The sequence below is a fragment of the Physella acuta genome, unplaced genomic scaffold, assembly GCF_028476545.2.
Source record: "Physella acuta isolate Inbredline_101_S28 unplaced genomic scaffold, ASM2847654v3 ptg000227l, whole genome shotgun sequence".
In the NCBI taxonomy this organism is placed as follows: domain Eukaryota; kingdom Metazoa; phylum Mollusca; class Gastropoda; family Physidae; genus Physella; species Physella acuta.
In genome coordinates, this window is record NW_026731746.1 from 218,374 (window position 1) to 236,065 (window position 17,692).

Sequence of the window (17,692 nt, forward strand, 5' to 3'; positions counted from 1 at the left end):
TTAACGTCCAAAGTACATTCAAATATAAACAATCATAACTTGTGTCTAAAAAAACGTGTTAACATAGAACATATATTACAACAAATTTAATTTCAATTGAAAGACATATGTAAATAATAAATACATAACATACATGTTTACAGTTTAAAAAAATAACACCCTTAGGATTATAATACTAGAAGATGATAACGTTTTTATAGTAATTTATAGATACTACATTTTCTACAGTTCAGATAAGTAATTTTTGTTAATTCGATAATAATAAACTTTAAACAATAAACGTCCCTTTAGTAAAGTTAAAAATCCATCTTTTGGTATTTTTAAAAATAAAGTAGAATGTACAACAAAAATGGCCTTTCTACATGTAAATCAGTTCATGATTCAGCTGATCTCAATCTTGTTGATGGTGTATATCAGGGGTCTCCAAACTACGGCCCTCGGAGATCTTTTAGTCCACGGAAAAAAAAAGTTTGTTGTAGGTGGCTGAGGAAAAATGCCACCCCAATAAGATGCCTGGAAGAAACTCTGGCCCCCGAACTAATATTTGTTAGTTAATGCGGCCCTCGGGCTGAAAAGTTTGGAGACCCCTGGTGTATATAAACAGTATTCACACATAGTATGTAACATGCTACAACTTTCATACTAGCAGTTGTTGTTTACATTAGCTTACATAAACTTAACATAAATTGACATAAAGTTAAAGGAAACAAATAACTTAACAACATAAATTAAACCTCTATTCACAAGATCATTTTATTTATGTTGTTTTAATGGAAAAAAATCAATAATTAGAGAATAAGTAACAAAATCAAATCAAATAGTAAAAGCCCAAGAGTTGTGAGTTTTGAGTAAAAACTTTTTTTTTTAAAACAACATGGGTTATAGTGCAGCAAATATTTGCTGACAGTGAGTAATCTGTAGGTTAAAAAACTTCAGTTAGAACATCTATTTTATGCCTGGAATTTTCGATACAAAATAAATTGGTCCATCGAAAGCTTTTGTAATAGTTCTGATAATATTGCAATTATAAACAATATTAAAGTGTAGACGGTGCTGATATTATTCAAATTGTTTTAAAATATTTTTTAAAATGTTAACTGGTGTTAAATATTTAATTTGTGTGAACAAGTCATGAGCTAAAAAAGCTATCTAACCGCTTTAATAGTTGGTCTAATTAAACAAAGTTAATTAACATTATACTTGGGACACAAGATCCTGATTTTTTACATTAGCTGGCTTTGGTTCATCAACAATTATCTCTGCAACAGTATGGTTAACTTCAGCAGATTTGTCGTCATGTGGCTGGAGATCATGACAGATGGAGCTGTAGAGAACAAACCGGTCACAAGGCAAACACATCTTGATGTTTTTTGTGGGGTGAAAAAACCAGTAATACAACAACTGAAAGACAACATGAAACACGAACAGGATCAGAACTACGATCAGGCCCCATTGATGAAGCCAACCACCTACGTCTTTGGTGAATTTAAACCATAGAGCCAGCATAAGAAAGTTCTCAACATAGACACTAAAATAAAACAAAATGACACGGAATCTTGTCTGGCCATCTCGTAGGTTGAGAAAACAGAAGACCATGACGTAGCCGCAGATGATATTGAAGACTTTTTCCAGACAGACATTTTTGTAGAATGTCGTATTCTGTACAACCAGCCAGCTGGACATCAAAACCCAGTGAAAAATTAGTGGTCCAAACACCCAAAGGTCAAAAGCTGAGGCGAACATGGCGATACACAGCACACGACCTCCAATCTCGCTGGCTCTCCATATGAAATAAAAAGGGAGACTGATGATGCTCATCTTAGCTTTTTCATCATTTGAGCTTCGTAGAGACCTCTGATATGATGTGTGTGATACAGCCAAGCTTCCCCATGAAGACAGCAGGACTATAGCTCGACCTGATGCTTAAATTTAAAAATAAATTACTTAGTTTATAGGTAATATTATTGTTACATTAATCTCATTTATTAAGCCTTGTAAAATGGTTTATTGCAGTTGAAGTTTGTAGTTTATTTACTTCAGTTCTAGCAATTCGATTTTTTAAAACTACACAGTAAATTGAGTAAAGGATATTTGAGCTAAAATTCGTACACCATGAACACAACTTTTACCTAATGGTGACAAAAAAATTAACTGGAAAACACAATTTTTAGCTCAAGAAAATAATTTTATTTAGAAGGCTTTCTTTAGTGACTGGAATTGAATAACTAAAAGGGAGCTTAGGCAGGTTGAAAAATGTAAGTCTGATCGGAAATGAAGTTTTTTTTTCTATACCTCGGGCAATTAATTTTAAAGATTATCCAAGTGTGGCTAATTATTCCCTAATAAACCAGAGATTGCCTACAGAAAATGTAGATTGACTTACATCCAACAATATCACCTTGTTGTATGAGTTCATTAGCAATATACAGTTGCAAAATTAACTGGGGTGCTGATTCCAAGAAGCTTTCAAATAGCCCAAGCAGGCAGCTATCAACATCCTCATACATCATCAATCTCTGGAATCTTTTACGCTCTCTGGTAGATAACTTTTTATTTTGACTGTTATAACCATAGTACAGATACTCAACATTTCTTGGGGAAAAAATTGTCAGATTGTTAAGGAAAATTGGCATTTTTCTGTTTAGCATAACACAAAGTAATGACCAGCACAAACTGACTATGGAAAATCTATATGTTTCTCTGCTTTAAATGCCGTAACTAATGTTTAATAATGGAGAAAAAATGAAAATAAAATATAACTACCAATATTGAAGCGCTTTACTTCGAAAAATTAGAATGAGTATAAATTCTAAATCAATTTACCTGACAATCGGTCCACACATCAGCAACGTAAAAAGAATACGCAGAAACCACACATATCCTGGTACAGTATACGCCTTTCTATTCTCCTTTTTAAATTTTTGTTCTTTCTTGTAATCAATCAGATACCAGTGGAGCCCAAGGAAACATATAATCAAGGAAGGAATCACAATTAAAGCTGTTGTCGCGGCCCCGTAATTCCATAACCCCTCCCTAAAGTATCTTGCTGCTAAATTTATATCTGTTCCTATATCAAAACAAAATATAGTGATGGATATCACACCCGTTAAAATATTATACCAGTTAAATGTAACGGTTTCTTCAGATTTGTCGTTTTGTGTATTTTTGATTAAGAAATTATGTTCATGCTTTTTTACTTCACTTTTGTTTCTAGGGGGATCTACAGATCTTCTGGCCAAAGCTACATCGGGTCTGTCTTTCAAGCCACGAGATGTTTCAACTTCATCATGGTCAGTGTCAGGAAAAGACTCACGTTTGCTTGCAGAGCTCGTAGTTGTTTGATCTTCCTCATTGCCATATGGTACAAGAGCTGAAGCAGCACTACTTTGGTTATCCAATTGAGCATCGTCACCAGAATCACCAAATCCATTTTTATTTTTACCAAAATTGTTGGTAGCTTTGAGTAATTTGTGAGTAGTACCATTTTGGCCAGAGAAATTTGAAACAGCATGATTATTTTTATCAATGATGTTTTTACTTTCGTCGTTCTCTTCATCAGAACCATTGTCACTAAAGTCAACGCCAGCATCCTCTAAGATGTAAATATCGAAGTTTTGGTCATTGGTTGCATGGCGTCTTGAAAAAACAGTTTTGGGCTGTGAACAGCGGCACATATATGATGAACTAGCTCCAGATCTGGACATTTTGCATTAACAATATAAAACAATATTCCGACACATAATGAACTCATCGAGTCATTAGCATCAAACACTGAAATACAGAAATATATATGAATCAGTACTGTGTATGATCATTGTACCTATAAAAAAGGCGCACTGGGGTTTACTATGACATCAGCAATATGTATAAGTTTTAATGTAGGTCAAATTAGTGTATACATCAAAATGTCCTTAATCGGCTACTAGTCCTAGGTGTATATATTTTACCTCGCGTTAGTTGTTTGCGGTTTGAAAATGTAAAAGATAGTTAACTTTGGTGGGAACTTTGTGTGTTTGTTGAATGCCTGACCGACAAAAGCGAATGGTTATCGATTAATCAAATAGTTTTGTACACATTAGCTCAGCGACTGTGGTTAGAACTAGACTAGTATTACATGAAATGTGTACCACGCCAGTTTGTTGCTGAACTGTGTCAGATATATGCGTGACTTTGCTCATAACGGGCATGAAATTGTGTTTTAACTACGTGTTATAATTCATATAAACAAACACTTTATGAATGTTCCAGTTCTAGTTTTTTCAACCTGAATAACTAAACACACATCACGTGTGTAAATATAAAATGATTACTGTGATAGTTGATGTCTTGAGCATGTCGCTGAATGGCATCCACATATATAAGGTCATGTCATTATGGCGGTGAAATATTAAGCCTATTGGAAGATATGAAAAAACAAGGTTACATAATACATTTTTCAGGGGAGGCTCAATTCAAAAGGGAGTTAAATACGTGTAGAATCAGTAGCGCATAACAATTACAAAACAGGCGTTCAGGTAAACTGACCAGAAACAATGAGAAAGTTGGAGAAACCGAAAGAGTAATAGTATTGGATGTGGAATCAAAATTTAAAAATCTCAAGGAGGCTTGACAAACAAAATGGAAGAAGTGATGAAAATGGGAGCTCAATACATCACGGACCTGATAAACAAATCGATTGTAATGACGTTAATGAGCAACCGATCATTAGAAACTACAGTTTACCATTGGAAGACACAATTAAAGAAAATAAAAATCTAAAGATGATGTACACAATTGGAGAGATATAAATTATCAGCTTTATTATACAAGAATTTACAATGAATACGTTATGGAACAAAGCTTTTCAAAAGAATCAAATATGCTAATTCAACTAAGTGTTTTTATTGCAGTAAAGGAGTCCATGCATATCATATAAGACTTGCGAATCAAATGAGAAATAATATCAACAGAGTCACGTATGGTAAAAACAAAGATTTCAAAGATTTCATGAGGCGTGTATTACTAGGCGGTATTACAGTAATGAACAAAGAAATCACTGTGTCTGGTATCAAATAATGATTTTGTGAATCAATTAAATAGTGATAACATAATCGTTACAATGGTTGATACACCAAGTAAACAAACAGTACGGAAAGACAGACTGAGATCAAGAACTCAATAAGAGAAACATGATATGAATAAAGAAGGAAAACAACGTTAAACTTGAAGAAAGAACCCACTGCAGTAGCGGTATCAAAATAATTGAACATAAACTGGTATATGAGAATTACTTCACAATGAAAAATAGAGGCAATCAGCAACATATAGTACACGGAGATATGACAAGTCAGCAACTATCAAAGCGGTAATACAAACATAATGTCAGAAGAACTTCATTGTTTATATAAATTTTGAAAGTATCTTACTAATAAAACTTAACAAACCTGAACAAAAGTTAACACACCTGAAGAATATTCATATCAAGGTGTTGTTCATGTAAACCACAATAAATTAAGGACTTGAAGAATAATAATATATAGAAGCATGAAGTCGCTCAGATCGTTCAAATAACGTACTTGTAGCCTGCCTAATGCAGGAATGTTATGCCGTGTTGCGACACATTTTCAACCTAAGTAGGTCAGTTAGCCAGACTGGGAAAAGTTACTCAACCATGAAAAAAGAATTCCTTACCGGTTGTGTAAGCAGGGGTGGGGGTGGGGTTTGGGGGCTGGTTCTTTAGGTTGTCTGTGTAAGAATATAAATACGAGTCAAAATGGTTAACACGTACATGTTTTCTTCAAACATCACATTACACAAAGACAAATTTAATTATTTATAAACGTGTACAAATACTCGGTAATGATAAACTGATAATACTGAAACGTATATATATATATATATATATATATATATATATATATATATATATATATATATATATATATATATATATATATATATATATATATATATATATATATATATATATATATATATATATATATACTAGCTTTATACCTGAGCTCCACTACGGTGAAACTTTTTTAAATGTACCAACTTGGGAACAGAATAAAACTAAACACAAACCCACAAAAACACAATCTCTAACACAAACACAACGCAAACACAACCTCAAACACACTTCAAACAAAAACACAAAAAAAAACGCAAACACAAACACAACGCAAACACAATTACAAACACAAAGCAAATACAAACCAAGCCGCGAAAATAAAAACATTAACAAAAACACAAACCTAAGCGCAAACAATAACGCATAACATAAACACAAACTTAAATGCAAACATAAACGCATAGTGTTCACAGTCTAAATTGCACCCTGCCAGGGCGCCGGCGAAACTGCCTGATACAATTTAGTAAACGTATATAAAACCCCAACATATCCATAGCCTATAACACTGTTTAAAACGAACGCAGGCGCCATAGCGCTCACGGGAAGGTCCCGGCTTATCGAAACCTGCCGGGGCGCCAGTGGGCGCCTGATTCAATTTAGTGAACGACTATAATACCCCGAACTTATCCGCAAACCGAAAGACAGAAGTAAACATAGAGGACATCTAGGAGCGGCTTCTTAACTGTTATTAATTAGAAGTAATAATTAAAATTGTATAAAATAAATAAAAGGCAGTATTTTAAAATATCCGTGTTTTACCTACCCCATTGCATTTTTATCAATCCACGCTAATTATGCAAATTTTTTTTTCAACACCAAAACAAACTAATAAAAAAATATTGTTCCCCCCCGGTTGTTATGTTTTTATAAAGGGAAGTAAAAACATTGTGATGTATCAAGAGAAGTAATTGGCAATAGAGGAACAAAGTGAAGTCATTTGTATACTTTTAAAATTTTTGTGAAGGATGATTCATTCTCTTTGACTTTATTTATTCTACTTGACGTTAATTAAAATGTTAAGTTTAGAAAATGAAACCAAGATCAAATTGTAGTATCTGTTATCGATCTACGCGGATTTGGTTAGTCGGCCTTATTTAGGGTCGATTGATGGAGGAGGTCAGATCAACTCATCAAGGCATCGAATGCAAACCAAGACCGCTGTGGGGTTGCCTCCATACATCCCTCGAACGCTCTAAGCCCTCGAGAAGAGCCATCAGGGACGGAATAAGCTTAAGCGAGGCCCCGGGCTGAAACTTTTGGGCAATTATTATGGCCAATATATGCTGCAGTTTTTATGTTTGTAAATATTGTTTGACCTGAAAAGGGTCAAAAACATTAATTGGAAAAATAGAACAAGAGAGATAAAATTAAAGACTGCTAAAATTGTCTCTGGATGAATCGGAAATTTTATTTTTCAAATGAAAATAAAACAATTGCTAAAACATACATGTTTGAAATTGTTGATTCTTAAAATCTAAACCATACTTTTTAACATCGAAAGTACATTCAAATGAAAAACAATTATAGCTTGTGTCTAAAAACATGTTAGAATAGACCATATATTACAACAATCGTTATTTCAATTGAAAGATTTATGTAAATAATAAATGCATAATATTCACATGTTTACAGTTTTTTAAAAAATACCCTGAGGATTATAAAATTAGTAAATTATAGTAATTTATAGATGCCATACTCTCTACATTTTAGAGATATAATTTCTGTTAATCCGTTGTGAGTACATTTGTAACAATAAACGTCTCTACAGTAAAGTTAATAATTTGATTTTTTTTGTTGTTTAAAAAAAGAACCGTATTTTTTAAAAAATAGCCTTTCTACGTGTAAATCATTTCATGATCCAGCTAGTTCAGCAGATCCCATCTTTTTGCAGGTATATACGAACAGTGTGTACTATTTTTATTTTCTTTTAATGAATAGAAATTCTTACCTGAGAGAAAGAATAGTAAAAATAGAAAATGCACTAAATTATGTAAGTCTATGAGTATAACTTTGAGTATCTTTTTTAAAAATTTGGTTATAGTGCAGAAAATAATGTCTAAATGAGTGAGTGATCTGTGGTTTGAAAATTTCGATAATAAAACATTTATTTTATTTATGCAATTTTTTTTATGGAAACACAATTTGGTCCATTGGCTCATAGAAAGCTTTTGTTTTATCCAAAGGACGTTTGAATTACATTAATTGTTTTCTAATACTAATGATTTTTAAAACATCTTATAATTTTAACATTATAGTATAGACCTTGTTAATTGTTAACACCATGTTTAGAAATATAGCTATTTAAATGTTAACTGGCATTAAATATTCAATTTGTGCCATAAACTGACTTCGGTTCATCAACAATTATCTCTGCAACAGTATGGTTAACTTCAGCAGATTTGTCGTCATGTGGCTGGAGATCATGACAGATGGAGCTGTAGAGAACAAACCGGACACAAGGCAAACACATCTTAATGTTTTTTGTGGGGTGAAAAAACCAGTAATACAACAACTGAAAGACAACATGAAACACGAACAGGATCAGAACTACGATCAGGCCCCATTGATGAAGCCAACCACCTACGTCTTTGGTAAATTTAAACCATAGAGCCAGCATAAGAAAGTTCTCAACATAGACAATAAAATAAAACAAAATGACACGGAATCTTGTCTGGCCTTCTCGTAGGTTGAGAAAACAGAAGACCATGACGTAGCCGCAGATGATATTGAAGACTTTTTCCAGACAGACATTTTTGTAGAATGTCGTCTTCTGTACAACCAGCCAGATGGACATCAAAACCCAGTGAAAAATTAGTGGTCCAAACACCCAAAAGTCAAAAGCTGAGGCGAACATGGCGATATACAGGACACGACCTCCAATCTCACTGGCTCTCCATATGAAATAAAAAGGGAGACTGATGATCCTCATCTTAGCTTTTTCTTCATGGTTGTATCGTAGAGTCTTTTGATATGACGTAAGTGATACAGCCAGGCTTCCCCAGGAAGACAGCAGAGCTAATGCTTAAAGTTGAAAAATAATTAAGTTTTAGTTTATAGATAATGATATTGTTACATAAGTCTCATTTTTAAGCTTTGTAAAATGGTTTATTGCAGTAGTATATTTACTTTAGTTGTAGCATTTAGATTTTTTAAAAGTAAAGTGAGTAAGTATTTTTGATAATTGCAAAACGTCGTACACAATTAACACAACTTTAACGTAATGTTCACAAAACAATTAGCTGGAATACACAATGTTTAGTTCAACAAAACAATTACATTTAGAAGGCTTTCTATAGTGACTGGAATTGAATAACTAAAATGGGAACTCAGGCAGGCTGAAAAATGATCATCAGAACAACTTCCAATGAGAACGAGGCAATCAAAGTTACAGGTTAAGCCAGCTGGTGAGAAAGGCCCTACACATACACCTGTAATCAGTGTCCCAGCCATACACTTGTAATCAGTGTCCCACCCATACACCTGTAATCAGTGTCCCACCCATACACCTGTAATCAGTGTCCCACCCATACACCTGTAATCAGTGTCCCACCCATACACCTGTAATCAGTGTCCCACCCATACACCTGTAATCAGTGTCACCCCCATACAGCTGTAATCAGTGTCACCCCCTTACACCTGTAATCAGTGTCCCACCCTGGCAGGTCTGATGGGAAATGAAAGGAGTTTTTCCTATAGGTACCTCTGGGCAACTTTTTTAAGGATTATCTTAGTGTGGCTGATTATTCCCTAATAAACCAGAGATTGCCTGTAGAAAATGTAGATTGACTTACATCCAACAATATCGCCTTGCTGTATGAGTTCATTAGCAATATACAGTTGCAAAATTAGCTGGGGTGCTGATTCCAAGAAGCTTTCAAATAGCCCAAGCAAGCAGCTATCAACATCCTCATACATCATCAATCTCTGGAATCGTTTACGCTCTCTAGCAGATAACTTTTTATTTTGACTGTTATGACCACAGTACAAATATTCAACAGTTCTGGGGAAAATCGTAAACTTGTTAAAAGAAAATTGGCACTTTTCTGTAAAATACAAGACAGCAAAACGACAACTATTTTAGCTACATGATACACATTTTGTAATAGTAATAGACCTACTGAACGTATTTTAATACAAAAAATTCGATGAGTATAGATTCAAACTCAAATTACCTGACAATTGGTCCACACATCAGCAATGTAAAAAAAATACGCAGAAACCACACATATCTTGGTACAGTATATGCCTTTCTATTCTCCTTTTTAAATTTTTGTTCTTTCTTGTAATCAATCAGATACCAGTGGAGTCCAAGGAAACATGTAATCAAGGAAGGAATCACAATTAAAGCTGTTGTCGCGGCCCCGTCCTTCCATAATCCCGCCTTAAAGTAGTTTGCTGCTAATTCAATATCTGTTCCTATATTAACGCAAAATACAGCGATTGAAGTCATACCCATTAACATATCAAGCCATGTAAATTTAACTGTTTTTTCCGATTTGTCATTTTTGGCATTTTTGGTTTTTGAGAAATGTTCATGCTTTTCTACTTCATTTTTCCTTCTGTGTTGATCTATAGATCCTCTGAACAGACCCAAATCAGGTCTGTCTTTCAAGCTATCACGAGATATAGCCATGTCAACTTCATCTTGGTCAGTGTCAGGAAAAGACTCAAGTTTGCTTGCAGAGCTAGTTGTTGTTCGATCTTCCTCATTGCCATATGGTACAAGAGCTGACGCAGCACTACTTTGGTTATACAATTCAGCATCATCACAAAAATCACCAAATCCATGTTTATTTTTAACAAAATTGTTGTTAGCTCTGAGTAATTTGTGAGTAGTACCATTTTGGCCAGAAAAATTTGAAACAGCATGATTATTTTTATCAATGATGTTTTTATTTTCATCATTCTCTTCATCAGAACCATTGTCACTTACATCATCTTCTAAGATGTAAATATCGAAGTTTTGGTCATTGGTTGCATGGCGTCTTGAAAAAATAGTTTTGGGCTGTGCATAGCGGCACAGATTTGATGAACCAGCTCCAGATTGTGACATTCTGCATCAACAATATAAAACAAAATTTGAAATTTAATTAACTCATTGAGTCGTTAGCATAATATCCTGAAATACAGAAATATATATGGATAAGTACTGAGTGTGATCAATATATCTATAAAGAAAGTATAAAAGACTTACTATGTCTTTAGCAATATATATTTATGTATTTTGAAGTAGGTCAAACTATTACACACTCTAAAATGTCCTTAATTTGGCGATTAGTTCCATATATTTTACTTCGTGTTAAACGTGTTTACTTTCTCGTATATACGAAGTATAGAGAAAGTCTTGTAATCGTGCAAATAAAATCGAGTTTTTGGAAATATCGACGTTTTACAGCTCCCTAAGTCGGAAAAACATAGTTTTGCAATCTTGTCCGTATGTCTCTGTGTGTGTGTGTGTGTGTATGTGTGTCTGTCTGTCTGTGTGTAAACACGATTGCTTGAGTACCATTACAGCTAGGTTGATGAAATTTCATATAAAAAGATTATATCAAAATTGTAGATCCGTATCAACTTTTAAGCGATTTCCGATAACCGGAAGTGGAACTTTTTCTACTTTGTTTTTTTCAAAAGCCTATAACTTGAGTACTATTTCAGATTGATAAATGAAATTTCATTTGTAAGTAAAATATCTAAATCTCTGCCTTCTGTTAAATTTTGAGTAATTTCCGTTGACTGGAAGTATTGATTTTTGCTATTTCCGATTTCTTAAAAAACGCATGTGAATTTATAAAGTACTAATAATATTCCGCACTATTATGCACTTTTTATTTGGCGTTCACTTGGTGTGCAATTCTTTTTTCTACGAGATTTTATTCTATTTTTTTAAATTTTAAGTATTTAAAATTAATTAAAAATAATTTCTATATCCCGAGTTGACATCCCCTGTTGTTTCATTTAAGAATATTCGAGAAAGTTTAGGGGAGATCACTCCCGGTTTATTTTTATTATAAATGTAACACATAGTACTTTATGATAATTAAGCTTGGAGGGAACTTAGTGAGTTAAAAGAACTCCATGACAACGAAGCGAATAGTGTGTAATTAATTAAATTGTTTTGCACACTGTGCAATAATTCAGATTTTGTCGCTATTTAACTTCACATGTAGTCCGGTCAAGGCACGTGATCGCTAACATTATTCGGTTTCTTTGATTTCTTTGCACACTTTGTACACTCCCGTCATCTCCAGTCGCATGGACCCCATCTTATAAGGAACGCAACTAGCATTGTCTCTTGGCGTTCCGCATTGTTGCACGTGAGCGATGATGCTGGCGGCTTTTGACTTGGTTCTTTGATGGTTGTCTCACCTCGTTGACATAGAAGGAGCTATGAAAGACAGTAGTGAGACTATTTCGCAAAATATACGTGTTGATCATTGGTATTTAAGACACTCCCGTAATCTTGTTATCTCCAGTGGCTTGGCCCAGATGGTTCACATTTATAAGAATAGCAACCAGCTTCGTCTTTTCTTTTGAATATTCCGCTTTTTTTATGTCTTATTTCGATGGTTGTCTAGATATGAACCATGTAGTAACACATATTTTGCGATATTAGTATTTTTATGTTTGTCTGTCATGTTTTTTTCGGCCTTTTTGGTTTGTCGGCCTTATAGTCTGTCTGCCTTTTGGCTGTCGGCCTTTTGTCCATGTGGGCCTTTTATCCGGATACCAAATAAACTATGTTTTTTCATTGCAGTAAAGAGGCCATCAATTTTAAATAATTCTGCTCGTAAATACTTGCGAAACAAATTAGAAATAATTTCAACAGAACCAGGTATGGTAGACACAACTATTTAAAAAATTGTATGATGCGTGTAAGACAATACGTAATAATGAAGACAGAAGTCAAGTTGCCTGGTGTGAAAATAGGAACAATTTTGAGAATAAAAGAAATGGTAATAACATAATCGTTAACAAAATAATTGACGTAAAAATGTTAGACTTTTTTCTCTGGGGGGGGGGGGGGGGGGTTGCACTTAAAAGTATATATTTTCTATGTAAATTCCATTTTGTCCGGGGGGAGGGGGGGGGGGTAGACTTTCTACCCCCCCCCCCCCTCCCCTCCCCCCTAAGAGATGCCTAGTAGAAACTCTGGACGAGAATATGATAATTACTACAGAACGAATTATAGAGGCAATGGGCTACATATAGTATATGGAAAAATGGCGTGCAATTCAGTAACTATTAATGCGGTAATACAAACATTATCTACAAAGAAATTGTTTATATAAAACTTTGCGAGTAGCATGCTAATAAATTTCAACACACCTGAACAAAGGTTAACACACATGAAGAATGTTTATAAAATTAAGGACTTGAATAATAATATATAGAAGCATGAAGTCACACAAATCGTTCACAGGGCATTCAAATAATGGTCTTGCTGCTTGTCTTAAGCAGGGATGTTATGCCGCGTTGCGACATATTCAACTTAAGTACTTACTTACTAAGTAGGTTTTGACTTCCTTGAAATCCTGTTATCATTGTTGGAAATCCAACACTATTTATAACCTGGCGGCTATTTGTTTCTGGGTCTCGCTTTTAAAATGATCATAAATTTGCTAAACACAACAAAAGTCTTACATTTTTTAACTTTTTTTTGTCATTATGGCTGAGAACTATCATATCTGCATGCTGTCGGACAAAATTATTTTGCAATATCAATTTTGTTTATTGTTTTTAAATGTAATGCTTTGAGGCTAGGGAAAATTACTATATCCAGGCATCAAGGTTAACGTTAAGGAAAAATCCCCCCCCCCCACATACACACCACTCTCCCTTTAGAAATGGTGTGATCAGGTTTTGCAGGTCCTTTATATGGAGAACAACTAAATCAGTCGCACACAGAGTTTCTTCTAGGCATTTGTTCGGGGGGGGGGGGGGGGTATGGACCCTGAACCCCCCCCCCCCCCCCCCCCCCCCACACCCGAAAATATCAAGTGCCCTCCCGGAGAAAAAAGTCTGGAAGAAACACTGGTCGCACATCTTTGTGGCTACTTTCTTAACGTTGACTGGTTATTAGATCAGTAATTAGATTCAAAATTAACAAGGATACTAACTTTCCTAGGACAAATGTAATTAAATGCGTTATTTTCTTCCTGTAATTTAATCATTGTGGAGAATCCTTACAGCTGTCTTTCGATGGGAAACATTTGATACATCTCATCAATACAGATATATTAGTTTTAATTTGTCTTCTTAGTTTTGAAAATATAATTGTTGCTAGGACCATATGTTATAAGACAAGGGAAGCAACTTAGTGAATGAGTGCAGGAGATGAATGGGAGAGAATGTTGTTTGTACTTTGTACTCTGTGAGTTGTGGTATTCCGGTTCATACGTGTTGGTTTGCGGCAGAGGCGTAGTGAAGGGGGGGGGGGGGGGGGCAGGGGTGTACATATGTCTTCGGGCACCGACCGTAGGGGGCGTCAAAATGGGTTGAAAATAATTAAAAGCTCATTTTAGCCATTTTTGCATTATAAATTTAAAAAATATAGGGGGGGGGGGGGCAAATTGAAAGTTTGTTTCCGGGCGCCGGGAAGGGTCGCTACGCCTCTGGTTTGCGGATATATAAGCTGTGTGAGAACGTATGTGATTGTATCAGTTTAGACCAGTTCTTCCACAGGTTAGTGTAGGTAAGTTCTGTACTGTTTAACAGCCACTGTATCTTAGTCTGTGTAGTTGTAGATAGCATTAAACTCTTTTCTTGCTAACGAGCCTTTGTTTCTTCTTCTTCTTCGTTCTTAATTATTAGTGTTGAAGGGGATCGAGATTTATCTGCCAGTGGGTTTGAACTCGAGACTTTGTTCGAATTTATCCACCATGAGCTTTTTGCCGACTCGACCACGCCTCCAACACAATTAAGCGGTACGTGTCAACTGATTATGCGCCATTGAGGCCATTGACTCCGATTTCAGCCTGCTTTTCTTTTTGGATTTGCTTCCATAGCCTTTGTCCAACCAAGAACAAACTACAAGGCAGAAGATGTTTAATTTTGGAGTTGTCTCTCCTAGAAGAGTGGCTGTCCCCAGATAACGAGCCTCATCTGCCCGAGAGTTCGAACTCGAGACTTTTCGGTTTAGCAACCATGAGCTTTACCGACTTTAGCCTTTGTTTGATTTAGTCTTGTTTTGTAACCCGTTTGGGGTTGTCCATTACGCACTAGTTCACCCGTAATGGCGTAAGTTCACAACATATAATTGGGGGCTGGTCCGGAATTAGATCTAGACCACGGGTTCCCAAACTGGGGGTCGCGATCCCCCCTGAGGGTCGCGAAGGGCTTTCTGAGGGGTCGCCAACTGGAATACTTAACCTTAGTAATGAGAAACAAAACATAAATATTTAGAAGAATATCTGAATTTCGGCTTTACTAACATCACTGGAAATGGAATAGAGAAGAAACAATGCGTACTGTACAAAGTTGTTCTCAGTCACGAGTTTATGAAATCTTCAAAACTAAAACGAGTTCTTTCGTCGGCATGAAGCTAGTTGCAAACGTCTGAGACTTGATCGAACAGGAAGTTTTCACCAAGAAACAGTGGCGTAGGCAGGGGGGGGGGGGGGTTAGGGGGGTCATAACCCCCCCCCCATAGACCCCTCGGTATATAGAAAAAGTATGAGGGGGGGGGGGGTGCAAATCGAAAGTTTGAGGGGGGGGGTGCAAATCGAAAGTTTGAGGGGGGGTGCAAATCGAAAGTTTGAGGGGGGGGGTGCAAATCGAAAGTTTGAGGGGGGGGGTGCAAATCGAAAGTTTGAGGGGGGGGGTGCAAATCGAAAGTTTGAGGGGGGGTGCAAATCGAAAGTTTGAGGGGGGGGGTGCAAATCGAAAGTTTGAGGGGGGGGGGGGTGCAAATCGAAAGTTTGAGGGGGGGGGTGCAAATCGAAAGTTTGTCCCCGGGTAAAAATTGGACCCCCCCCTTGAGACGATCCTGGCTACGCCACTGCCAAGAAATAACAGCATTAGTGCATGCATCAAATGAAGTCGTGATAGAAAATGCTAAGCAAAAAAAAAAAAAAAAAAACAATATGAGAAAATCTCATCTAACGCTTCATGTTAAAGATAGTGAGGTTAATTTTTTGGGGATTCCAGTGCCGTAAAGATGCAACACATATCTCTGCCTAATAATACTATTCAGCGGCTTATAGCAGACATGTCCGTAGATGTTAAATAACACATTTTTATTGAAATCAAGCTTTCACTATTGTTTGCTTTTCAAGTTGATAAATCAACAGACTTGAGTTCGTGTTCACAGTTGTTTCACTTTTTCTATATTCATTCAGATGATAGCAAAGAAGAGTTGCTATTTTGTGAAGATAGCATGGAGAAAATAAATACGTTTTTTGAAACTGGATGATGTGCAAATGAGGCAAGACCTTTTGGTATACTTAAAACGACATAGAGTGGTTGGAGAGAGCATCATACATAGCAGATAATTATATTCAAACATCAACATAAGCTTAACCTGAAGCTTCAGGGAAAATAAACGAATATTATCACTATCCATGATAATCTCGGGGCACTTTTATCAAAGCTGCAAAATCGAATAAAAACAAAATTAAGAAAAACATTGAATTGAATGTTGATAATGACATAGGTTGGCGTTAACAAAAACTTAACCGCGAATGTTTAGTAAATAGCATGCAAAACAGTTATTAAGAGTAGTTCATATTGAAAATCTTATTTTAGTGTTTATTAATTTCCATACTAATTTCGGCTTTTTAATTTTTATGGGGGTCGCGGGTAACTTACTTTTTATAAAAGGGGGTCGCCACTCGAAAAAGTCTGGGAACCACTGATCAAGACTGTTTTGTTATCGAGTCTCACTGTCTACACATCAAGTTAGGTCTATCCGTGTTGGTGTGTGGAGTGGCTAGTTTTTAGTACTGTCGATAGCGTAGTGTTATATTGGATTGAGGTCAGTCAGTCAGTCGGTTGGTTGGTAAGGCAGATGTCAACCGACCCGCAAACAAGAGAGAGTGAGATGCATGTCTCAAGAAGGTGACCTGTGTCCAGAGGCGTAGCGAGGGGGGGGGGGGAGGGGGGGGGGGACATATGTCCCCGGGCGCCGACCTTAGGGGGGGGGGCGCCAAATTGAAAGTTTTAGGGGGGTGGTGCAAATGAAAAGTTGGAGGGGGGTTGCAAATCGAAAGTTTGTCCCCGGGCGCCGGGAAGGGTCGCTACGCCTCTGCCTGTGTCCACGTGATTCAACACAACTTTGTCATCAAGAGCAGTAGATTGTTCAACCTAGCGGTCTACCTAGGCCATGGCGAAAACCTGACCGGCAGTTGTTTGGCCACCCTTGCATGTGTCATACAATACATAAGCCCGAGTTGCCCCAAGTGTCATATACGCCTAACATCACCGGCAGTAGATTGGGTCACACGGGGGGGGGGGGGGGGGGGGGTTCGTCGGAAGTGGTCGCATGTGGACTAATAGGAAAGGGGGGGAGGCTAAAATCCGAAATTTGTGCGGACGTCATAAATGGATTATCCCTTGGTTCTTTTTTTCCCCAACACAGGGCACAATTTGACTTGCAGGTAAGGTTGACCTGACACCATAAAGTAACAGGCAGGCCAACTTAATTACGTCACTGCTACTCCAGACAGGAAGAAGACAGAACAGCTGTGCCATGTAAACATGCTGAAGCCCTAACATCGAAGGGAGAAAACTCATGTTTCAAAGACTACCGACAAGCCAGTGGCCACAGCTCAGCAGTCTACGTCCGATATCAACGACGAAACC

At 36.4% G+C, this 17,692-nt stretch overlaps 2 protein-coding genes across 3 annotated transcripts; both read right to left on the reverse strand.

Moving 5' to 3' along the window:
- Positions 1-1,124: 1,124 nt before the first annotated feature.
- Positions 1,125-4,361, reverse strand: LOC131937992 (XK-related protein 6). Of its 2 annotated transcripts, XM_059295788.1 has the most exons (4): positions 4,311-4,361; positions 2,824-3,771; positions 2,384-2,592; positions 1,125-1,922 (listed from the first exon to the last, which is right to left on the reverse strand). In XM_059295788.1, the coding sequence occupies exons 2-4, from the start codon at positions 3,702-3,704 to the stop codon at positions 1,195-1,197; spliced, it is 1,818 nt and encodes a 605-aa protein (XP_059151771.1). In that variant the 5' UTR covers positions 3,705-3,771; positions 4,311-4,361; the 3' UTR covers positions 1,125-1,194. The 2 variants fall into 2 exon arrangements, with proteins under 2 accessions (XP_059151771.1, XP_059151770.1); XM_059295787.1 differs by lacking the exon at positions 4,311-4,361 and having other exon boundaries at positions 2,824-3,846.
- Positions 4,362-7,591: 3,230 nt separating this feature from the next.
- On the reverse strand, positions 7,592-10,788 carry LOC131937993 (XK-related protein 6). The gene is made up of 3 exons (XM_059295789.1): positions 10,066-10,788; positions 9,685-9,893; positions 7,592-8,914 (listed from the first exon to the last, which is right to left on the reverse strand). The coding sequence occupies exons 1-3, from the start codon at positions 10,524-10,526 to the stop codon at positions 8,220-8,222; spliced, it is 1,365 nt and encodes a 454-aa protein (XP_059151772.1). The 5' UTR covers positions 10,527-10,788; the 3' UTR covers positions 7,592-8,219.
- Positions 10,789-17,692: the final 6,904 nt, after the last annotated feature.